A 26679-nucleotide genomic window follows, 5' to 3' on the forward strand; every position below is an offset into this window, starting at 1 on the left:
CTTTTGAATAAACAATGAAAAATTTTTTGATGAAAACTAAAAACTCACAGGTTCAAAAAGCTTAATAAATTCCAAATACAAGAAACCTAAGTTACACTACGCAAAGGCACATCATAATAAAATTGCTTAAAACCTAAAATAAGGAGAAAATTTTAAAACAGCCAGAGAAAATCAGCATATGATGTATAGGGGGGAAAAAATAAAATCACAAACTTCTCATTAGAAACAAGGCAAACTAGAAGACAATAGAATAATATCTTAAAAGGGAAAAAAGCTCAAATTAAAATGCTACATGCAGAAAAATATTTCTCAAAATTGAAGGCAAAGTACAGAAGTTTTCAGAGGAAAAAAAAGTCTAAAATAATTTCTCACCAGCAGACCTACACTCCTAGAAATGTTAAAAGAAAGCCTTCAGTCAGAAGGAAGATGATACCATATGGAAATCTGAATCTACACAAAGGAATGAGAATATCAAAAATAGTAAATAAATGTGTTAATATAATAATGATTAATAATTCTTTTAATTAGGCTCCATGCCCAACATGGGGATTGAACTCATGACCCTAAGATCAAGTCTCATGTTCTACTGACTGAGACATCCAAGCACCCTAATAATGCTTTTTTAAGTATGTTTTTAAAATAATTTACTTTTCTAAGAAAAAAATAACATTATACTATCAGGCTTATAACAGAATAAAGTATAAGCAAAAATTTATAAAAACAATAGCCAAAAGACTGCAGGGAGAAATGGAAATATTCTATTTTTAAGGTTCCTAAATGGTATACGATATTACTTGAAGATAGACTGTGATGTTGATAGTAGTCAATGTCAATTTCAGAGAAAAAAATACCAGAAATAAAAAGGCTATTTTCATAATTGTAAAAGGATCAATTTATCAAGAACTGAAAAGAGAAATAAAAATTTACCATTTTAGGGCAGCCCGGGGGGCTTAGTGGTTTAGCACCGCCTTCGGCCTGGGGTGTTTTCCTGGAGACCCAGGATTGAGTCCCATGTTAGGCTCCCTGCATGGGGCCTACTTCTCCCTCTGCCTGTGTCTCTGCCTCTCTCTCTCTCTCTCTGTGTGTCTCTCATGAATAAATAAATAAAATATTTTTTAAAAAGTTACCATTTTAGTCAGAGATTTCAATACTTCTCTTAAATATTGATAAAGCAAATGGACAAAAATTCACAGGGATAGAGATGACTTTAATAGCACTCTCAACCAGCTTAACCTAATAGACATTTACAGAAGACTCCACATATCAGCAGAAGAATACACATTCTTCTCAAACGCATCTGAAACATTTATCAAAATAGACCATATTGTAAGCATACTACAGGTCTCAATATATTTTTTAAAATTCAAATAATGAAAATTATATTACCTAACCAAGGTAGAATTACATCAGAAATTAAAAACAGAGGGGCACCTGGCTTGGTCAGTTAGTAGAGCATGCAACTCTTGATTTCAGAGTTGTAGTTTCAAGCCCCATGTTAGGTGTAGAGATTACTTAAAAATAAAATCGTAAAAAAACAAAAAAAAACAAAAAAAAGAAAAGAAAAGAAATCAAGACAGAAAGTGGCCTGAAAATCTTGAAACATTTCCAAATAATGCATGTATCAAAGAAGAAATCAAAAGAGAAATTCAAAAGTATTTTGAACTGAATGAAAATAAAACCAAATATAATCAAAATGTACCCTACAATCCAGCCATTACACTACTAAGTATTTACCCAAAGAATACAAAAATACTAATTCAAAGGAATACATGCACCCAGATGTTTCTAGAAGCATTATCTACAATAGCCACATTATGGAAACAGCTGAAGTGTTCATCTACTGATGAATGGATAAAGATGCAGTATATATACAACAGAATATTACTCAGCCATAAAAAAATAATAAAATCTTGCTATTTGCAATGATATGGATGGAGCTAGAGAATATTATGCTAAGCAAAATAAGTCAGTCAGAGAAAGACAAATAACATATGATTTCACTCATATGTGGAATTTAAGAAACAAAACAAACAGGCAAAGGGAAAAAGAGAGAAAGAGAGAGAGAGGGGCAAACCAAGAAACAGACTCTTAACTATAGAGAACAAACTGATGGTTACCAGGGAAGAGGTGAATGAGGGGGTGGATTAAATAGGTGATGGGAATTAAGGATTGCACTTGTGATGAGCGATGTATGGAAGTGTTGAAACACTATATTGTACACCTGAAACTAACAATTACACTACATGTTAACCAACTGGACTTTAAATTAAAACTTAAAAAAAATAACTCAAGTTTTTAAAAAATATGAAATTTAAGAAAAAAAACACAAATTACCAACATCAAGACTGAGAGCGGTGACATCACAACAGGTTCTACAGATATTAAAATTCTTTTAATAAGATAATCTTATGAAAACATTTATGCAAATAAATTCTACAACTTAGATGAAATGGACAAATTCTTTGAAAGGCATGAACTACCAAAGCCCACTCAAAAGTAAATTAATTTTAAAAAGAATAAATTAATAGCTTAAAAAATCTTATATCTATTAAAAGGAAATTGAATTTTTAGTGAAAACTTTTTCCTTAAAGAAAACCTCAACCCCAGTTGGCTTAACTGGTGAATTCTACCAATCAAAAAATTGAAGAGGAAAGAGCTCCTATTCTATGAGACCAACATTATTCTGGTATCAAAATTATTAAAGATATTACAAGAAAATAAAATTATAGATAAATACCCCTCATGAACATAGATGGAAAAATTCTTAACAAAATTTTAGTAAATCTAAAAGCAATGTATAAAAAGAATAATATATCATCACCAAGTAGGACTTATCTAAGAAACACAAGTTTGATTTAACATTAAGAAATTAATGTAATTCTTCCTATTAAAAAAATTAAATGAAATAACTAGCTAATCATCTCAATCAATGCAGAAAATTCTTTTGACAAAATGTACTGTCTATTCCTAATAACTCAGCAAACTAGGAATTGAAAGAAATTGTCTCAACCTGATAAAGGGCATCAACAAAAGATCTACGGCTAATATTCTCAGTCGTAAAAGACTTAGATCAAGAACAAGGCAATGATGTACACTTCCCACCATTGCTAGTCAACATTGTGCCAACTTCCAGCCTATCCAATAAGGCCAAAAAATAAAAGGCATCCAGACGAAAGAAAAATAGAAAACTGTCTTTATTCAAAAATAACACAATTATCTATCTAAACCATCCTATGGAATGCACACAACAAAAAGGTACTAAAAAGATAATTGAGCTTAGCAAGGTTGCAGAATACATGATAAATATATAGAAATCAAAAATAGGAATTGAAATTTAAAAAATAATGTCACATACAGTAGTATCAAAATTATGAAATACTTGGGGCTAAATTTGATAAAAGATTATAAGATCCACACACTGAAATATACAAAATATCACTAAGAAAAATAAAAAGAGACCTAAATAAATTGAGGGATATACCATATACATGAATAAGAAGATTCCATATCATTGGGATGTGAGTTGTCCCCAAATTGACCTACAGGTTCAAGGCAATACCAATCAATATTTCAGCAGGATTTTTGTAAAATTTGACAAACTGATTCTAAATGGAAATTCAAAAGGATAAAATAAGCAAAACAACTTTGAAAAAGAACAAAGTTGGAGGATTTGTCATACCTAATTTCACTTCTTAGTATACAGCTATATTAATGGGAATAATGTGCTATTATTAGCACAAAAATAAGCAAATAGATCAATAGATCAACATAGAGTTAAGAAATAGACCCACACGTATATGGTTAATTGTATTTAAACAAAAGCCCAAAATCAATTCAATAGTGAATGTAGAGTCTTTTCAAGAAATGATGCTATACTTCTATACAACTATATACAAAATAATCATCCTCAATCCATACCTCAGATTATGGATAAATTAACTCAAAATGGATTACAGACCTTACTATAAAACCTAAAATTAGAAAACTTCCATAAGAAAATCCAGTAGAAAATCTTTGTGGCTTTGAATATAGCAAAGATTTCCTAGATACAGCACCAAAGGCACAATTCATAAAAGAGAAAAAAATGATAAATTAGACTTCACAAAATCAAGATCTTTGCTATTTGTAAAATACTTTTAAGAAATGAAAAGATACACCAAAATCTGGGAGAAAATATTTGTAAGTTATATATAAAGGAACTGTGTCCAAAATATACAAAGAACTCCCAAAGCACAATAATAAGACTACCAGCAACCCAATTGAAAAATGGGCAAGGGCAGCCCCGGTGGCACAGTGGTTTGGCGCTGCCCGCAGCCCGGAGTATGATCCTGGAGCCCCGGAAACGAGTCCCGCGTCAGGCTCCCTGCGTGGAGCCTGCTTCTCCCTCTGCCTCTCTCTCTGTCTATGAATAAATAAATAAAATCTTTTAAAAAGTTCTTTAAAAAAAAATGGGCAAAAGATTTGAATAGACATTTTGCCAGAGAAGATGTGCATATAGGAAACAAGCATACAAAAAGATGCCAGACATTGTTAGTCATCAGAGAAGTGCAAATTAAATTCGTAATTGAGATATCATGACACATCTATTAGAATGGTGGAATCTAAAAAGACTGACTTTAGCAAAGTGTTGGCAATGATGTGAAGCCACTATTACTCCATATTTTCCTGGTGGGAACATGAAATGGTAAACTCAATTTGGAAAATAGTTTCGCAATTTCTTAAAAAGTTGAACATACAACCATCTGATCCAGCCATTCCATCTCTAGGTATTTACCTGAGAGAAATGAAAATATATGTCCACACAAAGACCTGAGTATGACTATTTATAGCAGTTTTATTTTTAATAGCCCAAAACCCAAATTTATGTCAATGGATGAATGGATATATACATTTTGGCATATCCATACAATGGAATACTACTCAGCAATAAAAATGAATGAAATGTTAATTTACACAATATTATGAATGAATCTCAAAGTAATTATGTTATGAAAAGAAGCCAGATGAAAAAGAATACATACTGTATGATTTCATATATCAAATTTTAGAAAATGCAAAATAATCTGTAGTGACAGAAAGTATGTCAGTGATGTAGGGGAAGAGGATTGGCAGCTGAGAGGTGTGGGAGGAGAGGATTACAAAAGGCAGTAGAATCTGGAAGTAATGGATATGTTCAATATCTTGACTGTGGTAATTATTTCATGGATATGTAGTGATGTCTAAACTTATCAAGTTGTACATTTTAAATACATCCAACTTGTATGAAAATTATAATAACTCATCACAGCTCTAAAATATAAAATTTAAAATTATTTAGGAAGGTTTGTTTTTTAACAATTTTTTAAGATTTATTTATTTATTTTAGATAGGGAGCAGCAGAGGGGAGGGCCAGAGAGAAAGGATGAGGGAGAGAATCTCAAGCAGACTCCCCACTAAGCATGGAGCCAGATACGGGGCTCCATTTCTTGAACCTGAGATCATGACTTGTGCCAAAATCAAGAGATGGACTATTAACTGACTGAGCCACCCAGCACCCTTTTTTTTTTTTTAACTTTTTAAAGCCCTTTTGTATATCATTATAAAATATTTATAGTTTCATATACTTTTATATCAGGTTCTCTTAAAACATGATATAATCTGAAATATATTTAGGTAGCACAAAAACTTTCATGCTCTTACCGCAATTTTTCATTTTATTTTTGTCTTATTCTATCTTTATTTTTTTATGTTCATATTTTACATTTATGTTCATGATTTATTTTTTTTATTTCTATTTTTTTATATTTTCTAAACATTTTAATTCTAGATGGAAGTCTTCACTCATAAGCAGGCTGTTTTTTTATTTTTTTTTAATTTATTTTTTATTGGTGTTCAATTTACTAACATACAGAATAACCCCCAGTGCCCGTCACCCATTCACTCCCACCCCCTGCCCTCCTCCCCTTCTACCACCCCTAGTTCGTTTCCCAGAGTTAGCAGTCTTTACGTTCTGCCTCCCTTTCTGATATTTCCCACACATTTCTTCTCCCTTCCCTTATATTCCCTTTCACTATTATTTATATTCCCCACATGAATGAGAACATATAATGTTTGTCCTTCTCCGACTGGCTTACTTCACTCAGCATAATACCCTCCAGTTCCATCCACGTTGAAGCAAATGGTGGGTATTTGTCATTTCTAATAGCTGAGTAATATTCCATTGTACACATAAACCACATCTTCTTTATCCACTCATCTTTCGTTGGACACCAAGGCTCCTTCCACAGTTTGGCTATCGTGGCCATTGCTGCTATAAACATCGGGGTGCAGGTGTCCCGGCGTTTCATTGCATTTGTATCTTTGGGGTAAATCCCCAACAGTGCAATTGCTGGGTCGTAGGGCAGGTCTATTTTTAACTCTTTGAGGAACCTCCATCAGTTTTCCAGAGTGGCTGCACCAGTTCACATTCCCACCAACAATGTAAGAGGGTTCCCTTTTCTCCGCATCCTCTCCAACATTTGTGGCTTCCTGCCTTGTTAATGTTCCCCATTCTCACTGGTGTGAGGTGGTATCTCATTGTGGTTTTGATTTGTATTTCCCTGATGGCAAGTGATGCAGAGCATTTTCTCATATGCATGTTGGCCATGTCTATGTCTTCCTCTGTGAGATTTCTCTTCATGTCTTTTGCCCATTTCATGATTGGATTGTTTGTTTCTTTGGTGTTGAGTTTAATAAGTTCTTTATAGATCTTGGAAACTAGCCCTTTATCTGATACGTCATTTGCAAATATCTTCTCCCATTCTGTAGGTTGTCTTTTAGTTTTGTTGACTGTATCCTTTGCTGTGCAAAAGCTTCTTATCTTGATGAAGTCCCAATAGTTCATTTTTGCTTTTGTTTCTTTTGCCTTCGTGGATGTATCTTGCAAGAAGTTACTGTGGCCGAGTTCAAAAAGGGTGTTGCCTGTGTTCTTCTCTAGGATTTTGATGGAATCTTGTCTCACATTTAGATCTTTCATCCATTTTGAGTTTATCTTTGTGTATGGTGCAAGAGAGTGGTCTAGTTTCATTCTTCTGCATGTGGATGTCCAATTTTCCCAGCACCATTTATTGAAGAGACTGACTTTCTTCCAATGGATAGTCTTTCCTCCTTTATCGAATATTAGTTGACCATAAAGTCCAGGGTCCACTTCTGGGTTCTCTATTCTGTTCCACTGATCTATGTGTCTGTTTTTGTGCCAGTACCACACTGTCTTGATGACCACAGCTTTGTAGTACAACCTGAAATCTGGCATTGTGATGCCCCCAGATATGGTTTTCTTTTTTAAAATTCCCCTGGCTATTCGGGGTCTTTTCTGATTCCACACAAATCATAAAATAATTTGTTCTAACTCTCTGAAGAAAGTCCATGGTATTTTGATAGGGATTGCATTAAACGTGTATATTGCCCTGGGTAACATTGACATTTTCACAATATTAATTCTGCCAATCCATGAGCATGGAATATTTTTCCATCTCTTTGTGTCTTCCTCAATTTCTTTCAGAAGTGTTCTATAGTTTTGAGGGTATAGATCCTTTACATCTTTGGTTAGGTTTATTCCTAGGTATCTTATGCTTTTGGGTGCAATTGTAAATGGGATTGACTCCTTAATTTCTCTTTCTTCAGTCTCATTGTTAGTGTATAGAAATGCCACTGATTTCTGGGCATTGATTTTGTATCCTGCGACGCTACCGAATTGCTGTATGAGTTCTAGCAATCTTGGGGTGGAGGCTTTTGGGTTTTCTATGTAGAGTATCATGTCATCGGCAAAGAGGGAGAGTTTGACTTCTTCTTTGCCAATTTGAATGCCTTTAATGTCTTTTTGTTGTCTGATTGCTGAGGCTAGGACTTCCAGTACTATGTTGAATAGCAGTGGTGAGAGTGGACATCCCTGTCTTGTTCCTGATCTTAGGGGAAAGGCTCCCAGTGCTTCCCCATTGAGAATGATATTTGCTGTGGGCTTTTCATAGATGGCTTTTAAGATGTCGAGGAATGTTCCCTCTATCCCTACACTCTGAAGAGTTTTGATCAGAAATGGATGCTGTATTTTGTCAAATGCTTTCTCTGCATCTAATGACAGGATCATATGGTTCTTGGTTTTTCTCTTGCTGATATGATGAATCACATTGATTGTTTTACGGGTGTTGAACCAGCCTTGTGTCCCAGGGATAAATCCTACTTGGTCATGGTGAATAATTTTCTTAATGTACTCTTGGATCCTATTGGCCAGTATCTTGTTGAGAATTTTTGCATCCATGTTCATCAGGGATATTGGTCTGTAATTCTCCTTTTTGGTGGGGTCTTTGTCTGGTTTTGGAATTAAGGTGATGCTGGCCTCATAGAACGAATTTGGAAGTACTCCATCTCTTTCTATCTTTCCAAACAGCTTTAGGAGAATAGGTATGGCTTCTTCTTTAAACATTTGATAAAATTCCCCTGGGAAGCCATCTGGCCCTGGACTCTTGTGTCTTGGGAGGTTTTTGATGACTGCTTCAATTTCCTCCCTGGTTATTGGCCTGTTAAGGTTTTCTATTTCTTCCTGTTCCAGTTTTGGTAGTTTGTGGCTTTCCAGGAATGCGTCCATTTCTTCTAGATTGCCTAATTTATTGGCGTATAGCTGTTCATAATATGTTTTTAAAATCGTTTGTATTTCCTTGGTGTTGGTAGTGATCTCTCCTTTCTCATTCATGATTTTATTGAGTCTTCTCTCTCTTCTTTTTAATAAGGCTGGCTAATGGTTTATCTGTCTTATTAATTCTTTCAAAAACCAACTCCTGGTTCTGTTGATCTGTTCCACAGTTCTTCTGGTCTCGATTTCGTTGAGTTCTGCTCGAATCTTTATTAACTCCCTTCTTCTCTTGGGTGTAGGATCTATTTGCTGTTTTTTCTCTAGCTCCTTTATGTGTAAGGTTAGCTTTTGTATTTGAGTTCTTTCCAGTTTTTGAATGAATGCTTGTATTGCGATGTATTTCCCCCTTAGGACTGCTTTTGCTGCATCCCAAAGATTTTGAACGGTTGTATCTTCATTCTCATTAGTTTCCATGAATCTTTTTAATTCTTCCTTAATTTCCTGGTTGACCCTTTCATCTTTTAGCAGGATGGTCCTTAACCTCCACGTGTTTGAGGTCCTTCCAAACTTCTTGTTGTGATTTAGTTCTAATTTCAAGGCATTATGGTCTGAGAATATGCAGGGGACGATCCCAATCTTTTGGTATCAGTTCAGACCCGATTTGTGACCCAATATGTGGTCTATTCTGGAGAAAGTTCCATGTGCACTTGAGAAGAATGTGTATTCAGTTGAGTTTGGATGTAAAGTTCTGTAGATATCTGTGAAATCCATCTGGTCCAGTGTATCATTTAAAGCTCTCGTTTCTTTGGAGATGTTGTGCTTAGAAGACCTATCGAGTATAGAAAGAGCTATTTCTTCACTTTGGTTAATAATTGATTTATATATTTGGCAGCTCCCACATTCGGGGCATATATATTGAGGATTGTTAAGTCCTCTTGTTGAATAGATCCTTTAAGTATGATATAGTGTCCCTCTTCATCTCTCACTACAGTCTTCGGGGTAAATTTTAGTTTATCTGATATAAGGATGGCTACCCCTGCTTTCTTTTGAGGACCATTCGAATGGTAAATGGTTCTCCAACCTTTTATTTTCAGGCTGTAGGTGTCCTTCTGTCTAAAATGAGTCTCTTGGGGATCCCTGGGTGGCGCAGCGGTTTAGCGCCTGCCTTTGGCCCAGGGCGCGATCCTGGAGACCCGGGATCGAGTCCCACGTCAGGCTCCCGGTGCATGGAGCCTGCTTCTCCCTCTGCCTATGTCTCTGCCTCTCTCTCTCTCTCTATCATAAATAAATAAAAATTAAAAAAAAAAAGATTTGGTAAAAAATAAATAAATAAATAAATAAAAAATAAAATGAGTCTCTTGTAGACAGCAAATAGATGGGTCCTGCTTTTTTATCCAGTCTGAAACCTGCGCCTTTTGATGGGGTCATTAAGCCCGTTCACATTCAGAGTTACTATTGAGAGATATGAGTTTAGTGTCATCATGATATCTATCCAGTCCTTGTTTTTGTGGACTGTTCCACTGAACTTCTTCTTAAAGGGGAATTTTAAGAGTCCCCCTTAAAATTTCTTGCAGAGCTGGTTTGGAGGTCACATATTCTTTTAGTTGCTGCCTGTCTTGGAAGCTCTTTATCTCTCCTTCCATTTTGAATGAGAGCCTTGCTGGATAAAGTATTCTTGGCTGCATGTTCTTCTCATTTAGGACCCTGAATATATCCTGCCAGCCCTTTCTGGCCTGCCAGGTCTCTGTGGAGAGGTCTGCTGTTACCCTAATACTCCTCCCCATAAAAGTCAGGGATTTCTTGTCTCTTGCTGCTTTAAGGATCTTCTCTTTATCTTTGGAATTTGCAAGCTTCACTATTAAATGTCGAGGTGTTGAACGGTTTTTATTGATTTTAGGGGGGGATCTCTCTATTTCCTGGATCTGAATGCCTGTTTCCCTTCCCAGATTAGGAAAGTTTTCAGCTAGAATTTGTTCAAATACATATTCAGGCCCTCTGTCCCTTTCGGCGCCCTCGGGAACACCAATTAAACGTAAGTTTTTCTTCCTCAGGCTGTCGTTTATTTCCCTTAATCTATCTTCATGGTCTTTTAATTGTTTGTCTCTTTTTTCCTCAGTTTCCCTCTTTGCTATCAACTTGTCTTCTATGTCACTCACTCGTTCTTCCACCTCGTTAACCCTCGTCGTTAGGACTTCTAGTTTGGATTGCATCTCATTCAATTGATTTTTAATTTCTGCCTGATTAGCTCTAAATTCTGCAGTCATGAAGTCTCTTGAGTCCTTTATGCTTTTTTCTAGAGCCACCAGTAGCTGTATAATAGTGCTTCTGAATTGGCTTTCTGACATTGAATTGTAATCCAGATTTTGTAACTCTGTGGGAGAGAGGACTGTTTCTGATTCTTTCTTGTGAGGTGAGGTTTTCCTTCTAGTCATTTTGCTCAGTGAAGAGTGGCCAAAAGCAAGTTGTATTGGGAAAAGGAGAAAAAGAGAGGAGAGAAAGAAGGAAAGAAAAGAGAAAGAGAAAAAAAAGGAAGAAAAAAAAAACGAAAAAAAAAGAAAAAGAGAAAGAAAAAGAAAGAAAGGAGAAAAAAGGGGGGTGGGGGAAGGAAACAAATCAAAAAGCAAAACAAAACAAAACAAAACAAAACAACAACAAAAAAAAGAACCACGGGGGAGTATCTTCTGATTCTTTGTACTTTAAGTCCCTTGGCTTCTCCTGGAAGTTGTCCGTCTAGCTGGTCTTCTGGGGGAGGGGCCTGTTGTGCTGATTTTCAGGTGTTAGCAGTTGGCGGAGCTGCTGTGCCCCTGTCTGGTGCAGGGCTCAGTGGGGGTTGTTTACCCCGTGAGGCCCCAGGAGCAACAGCCCTAGTGGCGGGTCCAGCTCTGCAGCCCTGGATTCAGCTCCGGCAGGAACTCCGTCTGCAGGGCCTGGAGGCTCCGGGCGGGGCCGCTGATCTGCTCAGCTGGGGCAGGAGCGTCCTTGCGGTCCTGGGCCCTCCGGGCCTCTGCTTGTCCCGGGGGAGGCCGGATCCTGGGCTGTGTCCCGGCGCCCTGTGCTCCGGGACCTGCGCTGTTGGATTCACGCTCCCGGCCGCGCAGCCCCCTCCCCCGAGCCGCCCCCGAGCCCCTCCGAGCTGCTCCTGGAACCGCGCAGCCCCCTCCGCACGGAGCCTCTTCCTCTGCCCGAGCCCCTCCGAGCTGCTCCGGGTCCCGCCGGGTCCCGCCGTGCGCGCTGCAGCCCTTAGGGAGCTCCGCGCACTCTCCTGGGCGCGCAGTTGCTGTTACTGTCCCGGGGAGCCCGAGGGCATCCCTGCCCTCCTGGGTCCTGCTCCAACTCCCCACGAGCCCCTTTCCGCCCGGGAAGGTCGGTGCAGCTCCTGCTCCTCCGGGACGGGGCTCTCCTGTCCTGGGGACACTCGCCCCGGCCTCAGCCCGGCTCCTCGCGGGGACCCTCCCCCTTGGAGGCCTTTGTTTCTTTTTTTTTTTTTTTCTTTTTTTTTTTCTTTTTTTTTGGGGGGGGGATGCCTTTGTTTCTTTATTTCTTTTTTCCCGTCTTCCTACCTTGATAGAAGCGCGAACTCGTCTCACTGTAGCATTCCAGGTGTTCTCTCTTTAATTCTCAGGCCGAATTCATAGATTTTCAGGATAATTTGAAGGTTTTCTAGGTAATTTGGTGGAGACAGTTGATTTGGATACCCTACTCTTCCGCCATCTTGCCCCTCCTCTTATTCTATCTTTATAACATTATTTAAGTAATACCCATTTTTTACCTGTTATTGTATATTTTTCCAAAGTCAAAGGGCTAAATTATTCTGTAGGAGTGAGAGAGCTTGCGTACATTTGCTGTCTCTAACTTACTGGTGTTAGGTACTAGAACACACTAAATCTTAGCTTCATTACAAAATGAGGTAATTTTATAAAGAATTTGATGAAAAATCTGTGCTCAGTGCTTGACAATGAGTTGGTATGCAACTTTTTAAATTTCTTTTTTTTTTTTTAAAGATTTTATTTATTTATTCATGAGAGACACAGAGAGAGAGAGAGAGAGAGAGAGAGAGCGGCAGAAACAGGCAGAGAGAGAAGCAGGCTCCATGCAGGGAGCCCGATGAGGGACTTGATCCCAGATGCCCAGGATCAGGCCCTGGGCCAAAGGCAGCGCTAAACCGCTAAGCCACCCGGGCTGTCCCACTTTTTAAATTTCTGTATATTCTTTTGAACAGTCACCTAACTGAAAATTGAGGCTTTTTGTAATGATGATATTCAGAAAACTTCAGAGGAAAGATAATAGTCAAATTATTAAGTAACCCAATGTAACTGTGGTTAACCCATCCTGAAAATAGATCATAAAAGCTGTAGAATTTTAAAAGTTCTATTGTTCAAACAATACAGTTTACATTATAGTTGCCAGACTAAGATTAAAGCAAGAATTACAAACTATTTTATAGTTGTTCCTGAAGAATTCTCTTATTAGGTTCATAAATGCCATGATTTCAAGAGTGAAGGCCAAGAGGAAGTTTTAATATCTGCTTTCGCATTCAAAATAATCACTCATAACAAAGTTATTTACAAGATTTTTTAGATTTCTGAAATAAATCTACTACACATGCTGGACAAGAGCAAGGAGAAATCTAATGATCATGACCGCTCCCTCCTCATTAACCCTCCACACATCCCATAAAGGGCTGACAGATATACTACCAGAAGGGTTACTTGCAGTGTTCTCTCTGCATAAGACCTGAGATTTTACATAATATAATCCTTCTTCTATAATAATACTGAATTAAACTCAATTCTAAAAATAATCCTAGAAGATAGGAACTGATATCATCACTCTCAGAAAGATGAAGAAACTGAAGCTTGGGGAGTTTAAGTAATATGCTCAGATACTGCAGCATTTTCCTTGTAAATGGGAACCCCAAAACAAGAAAAAAATGTTTCTGTAAATAAGTCATGAAACTGGAAAATTTTCAAGCCTGAAATTCTAGTAAAATTTTTACTTCCTATCTATGCTTAGTTCCTTTTGTCTTATCCTAGGGTATAATATTCCATCTAGTTTAACAGAAATAAAGAAATATGTCTGTCATTTCTTCTGTGAATCTTAGCTGTCAGAATTTGTAAGTTAATCTGTACTTTTTAAATGACAGTAACAGTGAAATACCAAAAGGATAAATTGCACAAATAGTTTGGGGTAAGATTCTTCTACATATTGAGGACATCAAGTAATATGGGTGGCAAAATTTTTCTGAGAAATATTCTTTTTTTTGTATATTTTTTAATTGGAGTTCTATTTGGCAACATAGTATAACACCCAGTCCTCATCCCATCCAGTGCCCCCTCAGTGCCCATCACCCAGTCACCCCATCCCCCCACCCACCTCCCCTTCCATTACCCCTTGTTTGTTTCCCAGAGTTAGGAGTCTCTCATATTTTGTCACCCTCTCTTATATTTCCCACTCATTTTCTCTCCTTTCCCCCATAATCCCTTTCACTATTTTTTATATTCCCCGAATGAATGAAACCATATAATGTTTGTCCTTCTTCGATTGACTTACTTCACTCAGCGTAACACCCTCCAGTTCTATCCACCTTGAAGTAAATGGTGGGTATTTGTCATTTCCAATGACTGAATAATATTCCATTGTATACATAGACCACAGCTTCTTTATCCATTCTTCTTTTGATGGACACCGAGGCTCCTTCCACAGTTTGGCTATTGTGGACATTGCTGCTATAAACATTGGGGTGCAGGTGTTCCGGCGTTTCATTGCATCTGTATCTTTGGGGTAAATCCCCAGCAGTGCAATTGCTGGGTCGTAGGGCAGATCTATTTTTAACTCTTTGAGGAACCTCCACACAGTTTTCCAGAGTGGCTACACCAGTTCACATTCCCACCAACAGTACAAGAGGGTTCCCCCTTCTCCATATCCTCTCCAACATTTGTGGTTTCCTGTCTTGTTAATTTTCCCCATTCTCACTGGTGTGAGGTGGTATCTCATTGTGGTTTTGATTTGTATTTCTCTGATGGCAAGTGATGTGGAGCATTTTCTGAGAAATATTCTAATTTTAACTCTGCCACCTATTATTTATGATATTTTACATTATAAATCTGTTTAAGATTAACTAACTTCTGTAGGTTCCATTATGCTCTCAAACTGAAGTTTTAACTAAAGCATTTTATTCATAGCCAGGTCTTCCTGAAGTTTCTCTGTTTAAAATTTTTAAATTAATCAAGTCTGAATGGCTTTCTGTGTTTCTGGGGACACTGGCTGCTGTTCTAAATGGAGCTGTTCATCCAGTATTTGCCATCATCTTTGCTAAAATCATAACTGTAAGTAAAGCTAACTTGCTAATATTTTTAAGCATTTTATGCAAAATAAAGCCTGAGAGAACAGACCTGTTGTACTCTGACCCAGCTCTGGGGAAATTGGGACTTGCGGTGGATCACCCATAGTGTTGGATCCGTAATAGGAAGGTTAACTAATGTTCTCTCAGGGGATAAACCAGCCTCTATTGTGAAGTCTTGGCTGGGCCTTGTTGACTGGGCAATCAGTAAAGAAATTACTTTGTTTTCTAATTTTGACTCCAGTGCTGTATCAGCATTCCAAAGCACTGAAGCAATAAAATAGACAAATACAACTACTCTTCTCTCAACTAGTCCAAACAATGGCCATTTTTTATTACCACCAGCTCAAGGAGAGGAAATAACAAGAGCTTGGGATTGTGCCAAGGAACTCAGGAGGTTGATGAATTCAAGAACCCAGTCACGTTGTCTTCAGTCTCAGATTTGCACAGCTATGCTTTGTCAGTATAGATGCCAATATATGTATAATTACTAATTTTAGGAACAATGCCTAGGGACATATTTTAAGGTCTCAGATTGCAAGGTAGTACCTTAAATAGAAGAATAGTAAGAAACCTAAGTTATTAGCAATTATTAGAAATAGTAATTCAAACAAACTGGAAGTTTCTTTGAAAATATACTATGATAATAATAACAGAAGACTCGTCTGATCTCATATTTACATAGTTTAAGAGAGAAAGTTGACAGCAAATCATTTTTTATCATATGTAATGAATGTAGTGGATAGAATAATGATATACTTCTTTTCTCCAGAAATGTACATATAATCTTATTATGTTGAAATCTGTTCAAAAATTCCTGATGGATAGACATTTTAGTTTTTTCTTCCTCTTTCTATGTTTTCTTCCAATCACCTGATAAAAAATCTATTTCTTTTCAGATGTTTGAAAATGATGATAAAACCACATTAAAGCATGATGCTGAAATGTATTCCATGATATTTGTCATTTTGAGTGTTATTTCCTTTGTCAGTTATTTCTTTCAGGTAAGTTTTTAATGAATTAAGCAAGTTTGAACATGATTATTTTTTGTGTCATTCTCTCTGAGTTAAAAATAATAATATAATAAAATATAAATAAGTAAATGTAGTGACTAAATGTTACAAAGAAATATAAAAGAGAATTAAGAATAAATATAGATTTTCTTTTTGTTTTCCAGGGGTTATTTTATGGCAGAGCAGGGGAAATTTTAACCATGAGATTAAGACATTTGGCATTTAAAGCCATGTTATATCAGGTCAGTGTTGATTTTTTTTCTTATTTTATTTAAAATGTATTTTTAAATATTCCAACTTGTAGTTTTCAAGTAGTTGTAGTTTTGTCAATTTCTTGACATAATCTTTCCTTTGATCCCTTAAAAGCATCCTTTTTGTTTCTAAGCAGCATCTAACATCAGAATTCTTACAGTATACTTTTCTAATAGAAGCAAGTCCAAAATTGTTATGTTTGAAAATACAACTTATAGAAAATAGGATTTAGAGTCTATTCCTTTTTCCTTGTGTTTATCTTGACAGTTTTTTAATGTATAATGTACTGTTCTGGATCAGATTGAAAGACCATATAAAAACTGAGAAGAGTTATAATATCTCAGGGAACATATTTGAGAAGGAGGAGTTAATTCCTCTAGTCTCATCCATGTGCATAGCTTAAGTTTTTTCACTCTGCACTTTTGAAAGCAGCCAGAGTCTCTGTCCTTCATCAGAAAAGAATTCAGGTAGCAGGCTCCCTGGCAGGTTGACCTCACATACACAGATGGTCAGTCACACCTAGGAAAGAACTAAAACTAGGTAGATCCAGTAGTAATCTTGAGAAGTGAAGGTTGGGGGCAAATGGCAGGAATGTCTCAGACTGGCATTTCTAAAATTCTTTCAGGAGGCTGAGGTATATATTGGGTTCCTTGAAAGCCAGTAATCATTTGGAGCCCTTCATCATACTTTCTGTCTCCAGAGCTCCCTGGGCAGGAGCAAATAGCTTCCTGCTGAGGTCATTTCTTGTCAGAAGTAGAATTACTGCCACTCCAGCTGAATCGTCAAAACCAGTTTTTACATCTTGTGACAGTTAGCAGTAGTGCTCAGAAGACTGCCATGTAACAAAATTCCTAGGTTTTTGTACTCTTGGGGAACTATAAGCTACAAAAGTCAGTAAAGCCAGAGCAAGGTTTCCCATAGCAACTTGATGCTTTGAAGCAGCTGGTGCCTGACACTCACTGCTCAAAGATCTGTCAGAGATAATTGAAGACTCTCCTTAATCCAGAAAAACAAAAATCTCCTTGAGGGATCATAAAATCATGTAATGCCTGCACAACTGCTCAAGTTGAACTTGTACTTTAATTTTGCTTTTTATTTATGAATACTTTATATCCTTCCCTCATCTTTGATGAAATTAGGTGGGATTTTATTTTTTTAGGTGGGATTTTAATCACTAATACTATATTTTTCACTTATTGACAATTTTTGCCCATTTTTGTGTTTCTGTATGAATTTATGTTTTTCCACATTCAAGAAAATGTATTTTAAGTTTCCAGGAATTTTTTACAATGTTCCCTGAATGCCTGAATGTTTTGAACAAAAGGATGTATATAACTTTTTCAAACATTGCTTTGAACTGTGTAGCTAGACATTAATGGCATGCTTTTGGTGAAGTCTCAGGTCCAGGAGCCAGTTTAACCCAGTGGTTATTGTTAATCCAATATCCTGAAGGTTGATACTAGACATTAATACTCTGCCTACCATTAGCCATGTGTATAGCTGGACAGTAACATTCTTGGATAAAATAGCCTCTGCCCATAAGAATGCCCAATTTATAAACCAAAAACTCTGATCCTTCAAGAAACATGCACATTCAAAGACACACACAGAGAAACTCTGGTCTATTCAGCAGATGTTATTAAATTCACTCATAAATTCAACCCAGCCCCTTTCAGCTCATTGTTTATTTTCTCTCTTCATGCTGTACCATTCTTTTTGCTCCTTATCTTTGTTTTTTAAAATTGGAGGAAAAGAAGAGTCGTATATTTGGCCTTTTCTTTATAAATACCTTCCCAATTTCAGTTTTGTCTATAGTAAGGGACATTCCTAATGTGCAGTTTTGCCTAACTCTTATTACCTGTTTTTTGTCCTAAAACTTTTTAAGGCTTAGAATGCATGCTGAGACTTGCACTGTTTTTTATAACTATTTTGAAACCTCATTTGAGGTAGAGGTATATACAGAATCAGGTGTGGTCTTTTGTAGATATAAAATCTGTTATTTTATTTGATTACTTGACATCCTTCCAGTTAAAAAGAATGTTCTAAGTGTTGCTGACTTCAATGGTTGTAAATAATTCATTGCTCAAAGCTAAATTTATATTTCTTAATGATAAATATTGACCTGTAGGTCTGTTGGATTTCTGAAAAGATACATATTTTTGCCTATTTCTCTTTAAATTAGATTGGCTAGGGCTTCTTTAGGGATCTTTAAATCATGAGATGATAAAATTAATGGTGATCACTAAGGGATCTCAAAAAGCTACTTTGAGGTAAAGATTTGAGGTAAAAAGTCCTGAATCAGGAGAAACAGGTAACTGTGCGTCACCTGTAATATTTCAGTTAAATGGGAGGTAAAACCTGATAGTTGACTAAAAACTCTAGCATCTGGCTGCCTAGGTTCAAATACTGGCCTCACTTGCACTTGCCAGCTATGTGGTCTTGGGCAAGTTATTCAATCGCTCAGTACCTTGGCTTCTTCATTTTTAAAACATGGATAGTCATACTATCTACCTCATACAGTTATGATGATTAATTGAGAAAATGCATACCAAAAATTTATACATCATGGTGTTATTGTAAAATTTTTTACTTGTAGTATAGTTATTGACAGGAAAAATGGATTTACTAGTATCAAAAACTCGATTGTCTTTACTTACAATCATTTGACCATCAGGAGAAGAAAAAGCAAGTTAACTTTTACTCAACAACAGCTATGTTCCAGAAATTCTAAGTGTTTTAGTATATATTACCTATATTGGAATGCAGGACCTAGAGTACACATTGCTGACTTGTTGGAAAGTAATTTTGGACATCTTGCAGATTAGACATCAGATAGTGACCGAGAGTGTGTTATACAAGTTACTCTAGAATCAAGAATGTAATATTCCACAATAAATTATCCTTCCCAGATATTTACTTTACATTGTAACTAAAATTTCTTTGTGTATTCCTTGCCATGTTGAAATATAGAAATAATTAGAAAATGTAAAGTTTGTCTTGATTTTTTTGAGTATACAATTAAAAAACAGGTAATGTCTTCCAGTTCAAGAATGCTATAGTTATTATCGATGTTGATGCGTGTTCACAACGTGTTAGGCTCTTGAGCGGGGTTGTTTTCAAAGTGATGATTGGTAGTGCAGACTCTGTAGGATGCCCTTTGGGTATCTTGTATCCTCAACTATTTGGAACACCTTCCCAACAAGGGCTTGCAGAATAGTGCTGTCATTCTGGGGTAGTACCCACCCTTGCTCTTGCCATATTCCTCCATAGGAACTTTCTTCTCACATAACTGTGTGATTAATGCACAGCTCTCTTTCTGTTATGCTTCTGTTTACTTTGTTGGCAGAAACATGTAACCTGGGTGTCAGAGTCCTGGCTGAGTTATAAACCAACAATTCTTTTGCTCTTCACTTACTAAGAATAAGTCATTTTTCAGAGCCAGGCTCCATATGATTTTAATCCACAAGAGATATAAGTGGTTTGAGTGAGTGGGAGGAAACATTCAATAGCTAATAAAAGAAAATCAGAATTCCTCAGGCTGAGAAGTGCTGAGAAGTATTATCTCTATTTGCTGTTGAAAATGAAATTGGCTATAATATTATGCTTTTATTGCTTGTATTTTTGACCTATCTCCTTCAGATTGCATGCTTCCTGGCCACGGGGGTTTTACATTGGCCTTTTTGCCTTGTTAGCCTCTCACAAGGCCCAGTGCTTATACAATCTAGGGAGTAATATGAAGTGTCAGGGAAAATCTTGCCTATGTGTATCCTAAAGAGAAGGAGATAGACTTTTATCATTAATCAGCTTAAGACAGAAAGGTTTGGAAATATTTTTTTTTTAATTTCAAGTTTTATTTAAATTCTAGCTAGTTAACATATATGGTAAAATTGGTTGTAGATGTAGTATTTAGTGATTCACCTACAACATCCAGTGCTCATCATCAGTACCCTCCCGAATACCCATCACCCATTTAGCCCATCCTCCACCCACATCCCTCCATCAACCCTCAGTGTGTTCTCTCTACTTAAGAGTCTCTTATAATTTGCTTTCCTTTCTTTTTTCCTTCCCCCTATGTGTATATGTTTTGTTTCTTAAATTCTACATAAGAGTAAAATCATACAGTGTTTATCTTTCTCTGACTGACTTATTTTGCTTTGCATAATACACTGTAGTTCTATCCTGTTGTAAATGGCAAGATTTCATTCTTTTTGATGACTGAGTAATATTCTATTACACAATATGTCTCTGTGTGTGTGTGTGTGTGTGTGTGTGTGTGTGTGTATCACCTCTTCTTTATCCATTCATCTGTCTGTCAGTGGACATTTGGGTTTTTTCTGTAATTTGGCTATTGTTGATAATGTTGCTATAAACATCAGGGTGGATGTGCCCCTTCAAATCAGCATTTTGGTATCCTTTGGGTAAATACTGAGTAGTGTGATTGCTGGGTAATAGGGCAGTTCCACTTTTAACTTTTTTAGGAATCTCCATATTATTTTCCACAGTGGCTGCCTTCTCACCACCTGTGTAAGAGGTTTCCCCTTTCTCCACATCCTTACCAACATCTGCTGTCTCCTATGTTGTTGATTTTAGCCATTCTGACAGGTATAAGGTGGTATCTCATCATGACTTTGATTTGTATTTCCCTGTTAATGAGTGATGTTGAGCATCTTTTCATGTGTCTGTTAGGGATCTATATGTCTTCTTTGGAAAAAATGTCTGTTCATGACTTCTGCCCATTTCTTAAAAGGAATATTTATTTTGGGGTGTTGAGTTTGATAAATTTTTTATAGATTTTGGATACTAAGTCTTTATCAGATATGTCATTTACAGATAACTTATCCAGTTCCATAGGTTGTCTTTTAGTTTTGTTGATTATTTCCTTCACTATGCAGCAGCTTTGTATCTTGATGAAGTTCCAATAATTCATTTTTGCTTTTGTTTTCCTTGTCTCCAGAGACATGTCTATCTAGTATGAAATTGCTACAGGTAATGTCAAAGAGGTTATTGCCTGTGTTCCTCTCTAAGATTTTGATGGTTTCCAGTCTCACATTTAGGCCTTTCATCCATTTTGTATTTGTTTTTGTGTATGGTGTAAGAAAGTAGTCCAATTTCATTCTTCTGTATATCTCTGTCCAGTTTTCCCAACACCATTTGTTGAAGAGACTTTTTCCATTGAATACTCTTTCCTGCTTTGTCTAAAATTAGTTGACCATAGACTTGTGGGTCCATTTCTGGATTTTTCTGTTCTGTTCCAGTGATCTGTGTGTCTGTTCTTTGTGCCAGTACCATACCATCTTGATGCCAGTACCATTCTGTCTTCTAACACAGTTTGTAGTCTAGAATTGTAATGCCTCCAGCTTTGCTTTTATTTTTTAAGGCTGCTTTGGGGTCTTTGGGTGATTCCTTACAAATTTTGGGATTGTTTGTTCTAGCTCTGTGAAAAATGCTGGTGGTATTTTGATAGGGATTGTATTAAATGTGTAAGTTGCTTTGGATAATGTAGGCATTTTAACAATATTTGTTCTTCCTTGGAAATATTTCTAAATTGTTTTGTGCATTAACATTTGAAATAGTTGGGCAGCCCTGGTGGCTCAGCGGTTTAGCGCCACCTTCAGCCCAGGGCGTGATCCTGGAGACCCTGGATCGAGTCCCATGTCGGGCTCCCTGCATGGAGTCTGCTTCTCCCTCTGCCTGTGTCTCTGTCTGTCTGTCTGTCTGTCTCTGTGTGTGTGTGCCTCTCATGAATAAATAAAGAAAATCGTAAAAAAAAACATTTGAAATAGTCTGCTCTTCACAAATTACTTATGGAATATAATTACAACTTACTTTGTCATTCAAAATGACCATTTTTATGTTGATTATTGTACAGTCTTGTAGTATTGGTGATGGTTCCAATAATACATTCTTCATTTTGTATCTAAATATAAATCTGTGTGAAGAAACAAAGGTCATTTGATTCATAGTATTTATAAAGAATTAAATACTGAGAGTGGGGGGACAGATAAATGTCTTCTGACTTATTACACCCGACTCACAAATCAGAAAAGAATCTTTTTAATAACCATGAAGTTTTTTATTTTGGTTTGGTTTGGTTGTGTTTTTTTTTTTTTTGGTTTTTTTTTTTTTGTTTTTTTTTTTGTGTGTGTGTGGTTTTTTTTATAACCAATGTTAATTCTCCTTTTTCTCTAGGATATTTCCTGGTTTGATGATAAGGAAAACAGCACAGGAGCCTTGACATCAATATTAGCCATAGATATAGCACACAGATCCAAGGAGTATGTATATCGCTTTTTTGGTGGGGATGGAGGGCTTCTTTTATTCTTAAAATGGTGTATATATGTAGTGTGTATGTATGCACACAAATGTATCTGTGCATATTTATAAGCTATACTAAGATGATCCACATCCTTAAAAAGACCAGTTAAGTTTCAGGGCTAACTGAGAGCTCTTAATGAAAGATATAAGGAAGCCTTTCAGTTCTGTATATTTTTAACAACAGCAACAAAAAAGTTATTGAATCACTACATTGTACACCTGGAACTAATGTAACATTCTATGTCAACTATATAATCATATAAATAATAATTAAAAAAGGAAAAAAAAAGATTTACCATATGTAATAGGATAGCCAGAGGACTAAAGAAGATACAAAGAATGAGTTAGAGAAAAGAGTTCAGAATTAAATAGTAAGACAAGAAAAGGTAGCCACGTGAAAACATACACACAATTTAGAAGTTTTAATAAAAGAAGAAAGTGTAGTTTTTTCCTTCTAAAGATAGATTTTTCAGAGAGGGTGACAGAACATGAGAGACTCCTAACTCTGGGAAACGAGCAAGGGGTAATGGAAGGGGAGGTAGGCAGGGGGATGGGGTGATGGGGTGACTGGGTATGGGCACTGAGGGGGGACTTGACAGGATGAGCACTGGGTGTTATACTATATGTTGGCAAATCGAACTCCAATAAAAAATATAGAAAAGAAAGAGAAAGAAAGAAAAAAGGAAAGAAGAAAGAAGAAAGAAAGAAGAAAGAAAGAAAGAAAGAAAGAAGAAAAGAAAGAAAGAAAGAAAGAAGAAAGAAAGAAAGAAAGAAAGAAAGAAAGAAAGAAAGAAAGAAAGAAAGAAAGAAAGAAGAAAGAAAGAAAGAAAGAAAGAAAAAGATTTTTTCTTACCAGAGAATAGAACAAGTTGGTTACAGTTGTGAATATTCGCAAACATCCATAATGGCTTGCAAAACTAATTTTATGTTGTAGAAAAAGCTCAAGAGGAAAAGTGGCATCATCTTCATTTCTTCCTGAAACTCCTTTTCATTATTTGAAAGCAAGGCTCTAAATTTATTAGACATAATTTATATTTTAAAATAGGGCTGAGGGCAGCCTGGGTGGCTCAGCGGTTTAGCGCTGCCTTCAGCCCAGGGCGTGATCCTGGAGACCCGGGATCGAGTCCCACATCGGGCTCCCTGCATGGAGCCTGCTTCTCCCTCTGCCCTGTGTCTCTGCCTCTCTCTGTGTCTCTCATGAATAAATAAATAAAATATTTTTAAAAATAAAATAAAATAAAATAGGGCTGAGATCAATTTTATTGGCATAAGTGGGGTAAAATGATGGATAAATTTCCTTAATAGTCAAGTAATAAGCATAGCATTAATCTTCCGTAGCACAATAGAATGATCTGAATGACAATTTCTGTTTAGGAATGACAGGGTTCATTCCTTTAGGGAGAAATATCCCTATAATTCCAGTTGAATCTCCACTCCACAAAATTTGCTATTTTTTTTCTTTACCTTGCTGATATTTTCTCTTCCTACCTATCATCCAAAGTTTTTAAAATTCCAGTGAAATATGCATCCCTACTAGCAACTATATTATACATGTATGACATCTCTTTTTATTAACAAGTATTTACTTCAGCCAAAAGAATGAATTAGAACTGAAAGATCAACATTACTCTCCTTACATTCATTAGTTGTTTTTGACAAATAGTGTTGTCTCTGGTTGAGAAAAATTAATGAAACATTTGAAAGCCTGATTATTAACAGGCATCTGACTAATAACATTTGATCACTGGAAAATTTCTTGTTGCAATTTGTAAATGTTGGTCTCATAATAATTTCTGAGCAAGTCAGATCATTTTCATTGAATGAAAACTAATAGCTAAAGATTAAATGGTTGAAATACTGATGGGAGATTTTAAAGCTGTCAAATTTAAAAAGTAGGACAAGCAAAGAAGTTTTCCAAGAGTGAGACTATGTCTACTAGCATGTAATTCGCATCAACCTTTGCTTTGCAATATAAAGGCAGATTCCTATATAACTTGAATGAATACTCTTTCTACTGAAGGAAGAATTATTTACCAGTTCAATTTGCTATTTATTTTTTCACAAAATACACTAGACTAGAGATGAATTAGGAAATAATAAGTCAAGGTCATATTTCCTATCTTACCAACTTAAGACATATTCCATCTCAGTTTCTTCATCATGTAATTTCAGTTAAATTTTATCAAATGATTTAGGGTAAATGTTCATAAAATAGCTTCCTTCAAAATAGTAAATATTACTTTGAAACCTGTACTAATGGCCAAAAAATATACACCAAAAAATACTTTAACCATTTTTAGAAACTCTGCTACTTTGAAAGTCATGAGAAAAATATGTTAGTGAAATAAAGTCATAGAACAACATGATTCCTAAAATACCTAATTGAAAACAACCAATTTAACTGATACTATTTCAGCCTAAAGTAATGGCTTATTGCCATACATCTGTCAACAGACTATTTTTTGTGTAATATATAGTGTTATTAAAGGTACAAATCCATTTGAGATTCTTTGGGAAACTTGATTCCACAAAACTACAAGGTATTATTTTCTGTACTTTTTAAAAGATTTTATTTATTAGAGAGAGCATGAGCAAGGGACAAGGAACAGAGAGAGAGGAAGAAACAGGCTCCCCATGGAGCAGGGAACCTGATGTGAGGCTCAGTCCCAGGACCCTGGGGATCAGGACCTGAGTCAAAGGCAGATGCTCAGCCAACTGAGCCACGCAGGCACCCTATTTCTGTATATTTTAGCAACCCCCTTTCATCACCCTAAAGTGTTACCCTCATTTTCCTCCACAAGAAAGTGTGTTATTCATGCCACCGATGTATGCTTGATGTACCACTGACAGATACAGTGTTAGTTCCAAGAATTCTTCTCATCAGAACTATAATTATATTGCCCCAAGAAATCATAAAATTTCATTTAACTCCAAGAGCTAGATAAATTGATTGGATTCTAGCCAGAGCTAGGACCTCATTTCCTGATTTAACTCTTGACATGAAAAGTGTATAAAAGTTTGATGTTACGTGTGATTCAAACTATATTAGTCAATCATTTTCATTATAACTTCTTGAAAATATTATCACCTATAGGTGCTCCACACAGACACTTTTAGAACAGCACATTTTTTAATCACTTCAACTCACATTGACTCCTCAAAAACCAACAACTAAGCAAGTATCAGTAACATATGTCAGACCATCAAGAGCCAGGAAAAACTTATTTAAAAAGAAAAACTTCCCTGGTTTCTGATCGACTATTGGTGTTGCTGCAGTGTTGTCAACTTTTTGAGGAACTGTCTCACCAAAGGACTAAATCGTCTGATATAGGTTTATGCTCACTGAACACATTTCTTCCACTGCTGCAATTAACATAATTTAAGTTAATTCACTACCCATAAATGATTTTCTTTGCTATAGCTAATGAATGAGCCACTCAGAAACTTACTTTGGTTTCAGCTTCATTTTCACTTTAGTTTATCAAGAATTCTACCAAGAGGTGGGTGGGTGACTCAATCAGTTGTCTGGCCTTCAGCTCAGATCATGATTTTGGAATCCTGTGTCAAGCTCCCCCACTAAGCGGGGAGTCTGCTTCTCCCTCTGATTCTCCACTCTCTCATGCTCTCTGTCTCTCACTCTCTCTCTAAAATAAAGAAAATAAAATCTTTAAAAAAAGAAAACAAAATTCTATCTAAAATGAGAAATTCCATTTTAAATTTTCTAAGTTTCTGAACAAATTAAGAATATTATGAGTGTTAGTCTGGAAATGTTGACCTATTTTGTATATTTTTAGTACTATATAGTGTCATAATAAACACAACACTGTGGCATCTGATTAAAAAAGTAATCCACAGTCCACTATGCCTTAAAAGCAGGACATTCAAAGTCTACTTATCTCTTCCTTTCTTATTTTTAGATGATGGACATACAATGAATTTTTAAAAGTAAAAAATGTCATAGTACAGCAGTTCATGTGGCACAAAACATGCTGTCAAATTATAACTGCATCACAGATTTGTAGCACACTGAGCAGCAGTACAAAGTTAGGATACTGCACAGTGAGGACAGTATGGTTACTCTAGCAAATACTCAACTCCATAATTCTAAGACAGCCACTCACAACAATAGGTAAAGAAAGGGCATGATTATACTCCAATAAAACTATGGACACTAA

General features: G+C 36.2%; 1 protein-coding gene across 2 annotated transcripts in view; it reads left to right on the forward strand.

Moving 5' to 3' along the window:
• The window catches only part of ABCB5 (ATP binding cassette subfamily B member 5), a 186681-nt gene that overhangs the window by 100341 nt on the left and 59661 nt on the right, over positions 1–26679 (forward strand). The window contains exons 19-21 of one of the 2 annotated variants that reach the window (XM_038557071.1): positions 14767–14910; positions 15824–15928; positions 16102–16179. In XM_038557071.1, the coding sequence (XP_038412999.1) occupies positions 14767–14910; positions 15824–15928; positions 16102–16179 (327 nt within the window). Of the gene's footprint in view, positions 1–14766; positions 14911–15823; positions 15929–16101; positions 16180–26679 lie in introns of those variants that run through there. The other variant, XR_005369524.1, reaches the window with a different exon arrangement.

The sequence above is a fragment of the Canis lupus genome, chromosome 14, assembly GCF_011100685.1.
Source record: "Canis lupus familiaris isolate Mischka breed German Shepherd chromosome 14, alternate assembly UU_Cfam_GSD_1.0, whole genome shotgun sequence".
Lineage (NCBI taxonomy): Eukaryota > Metazoa > Chordata > Mammalia > Carnivora > Canidae > Canis > Canis lupus.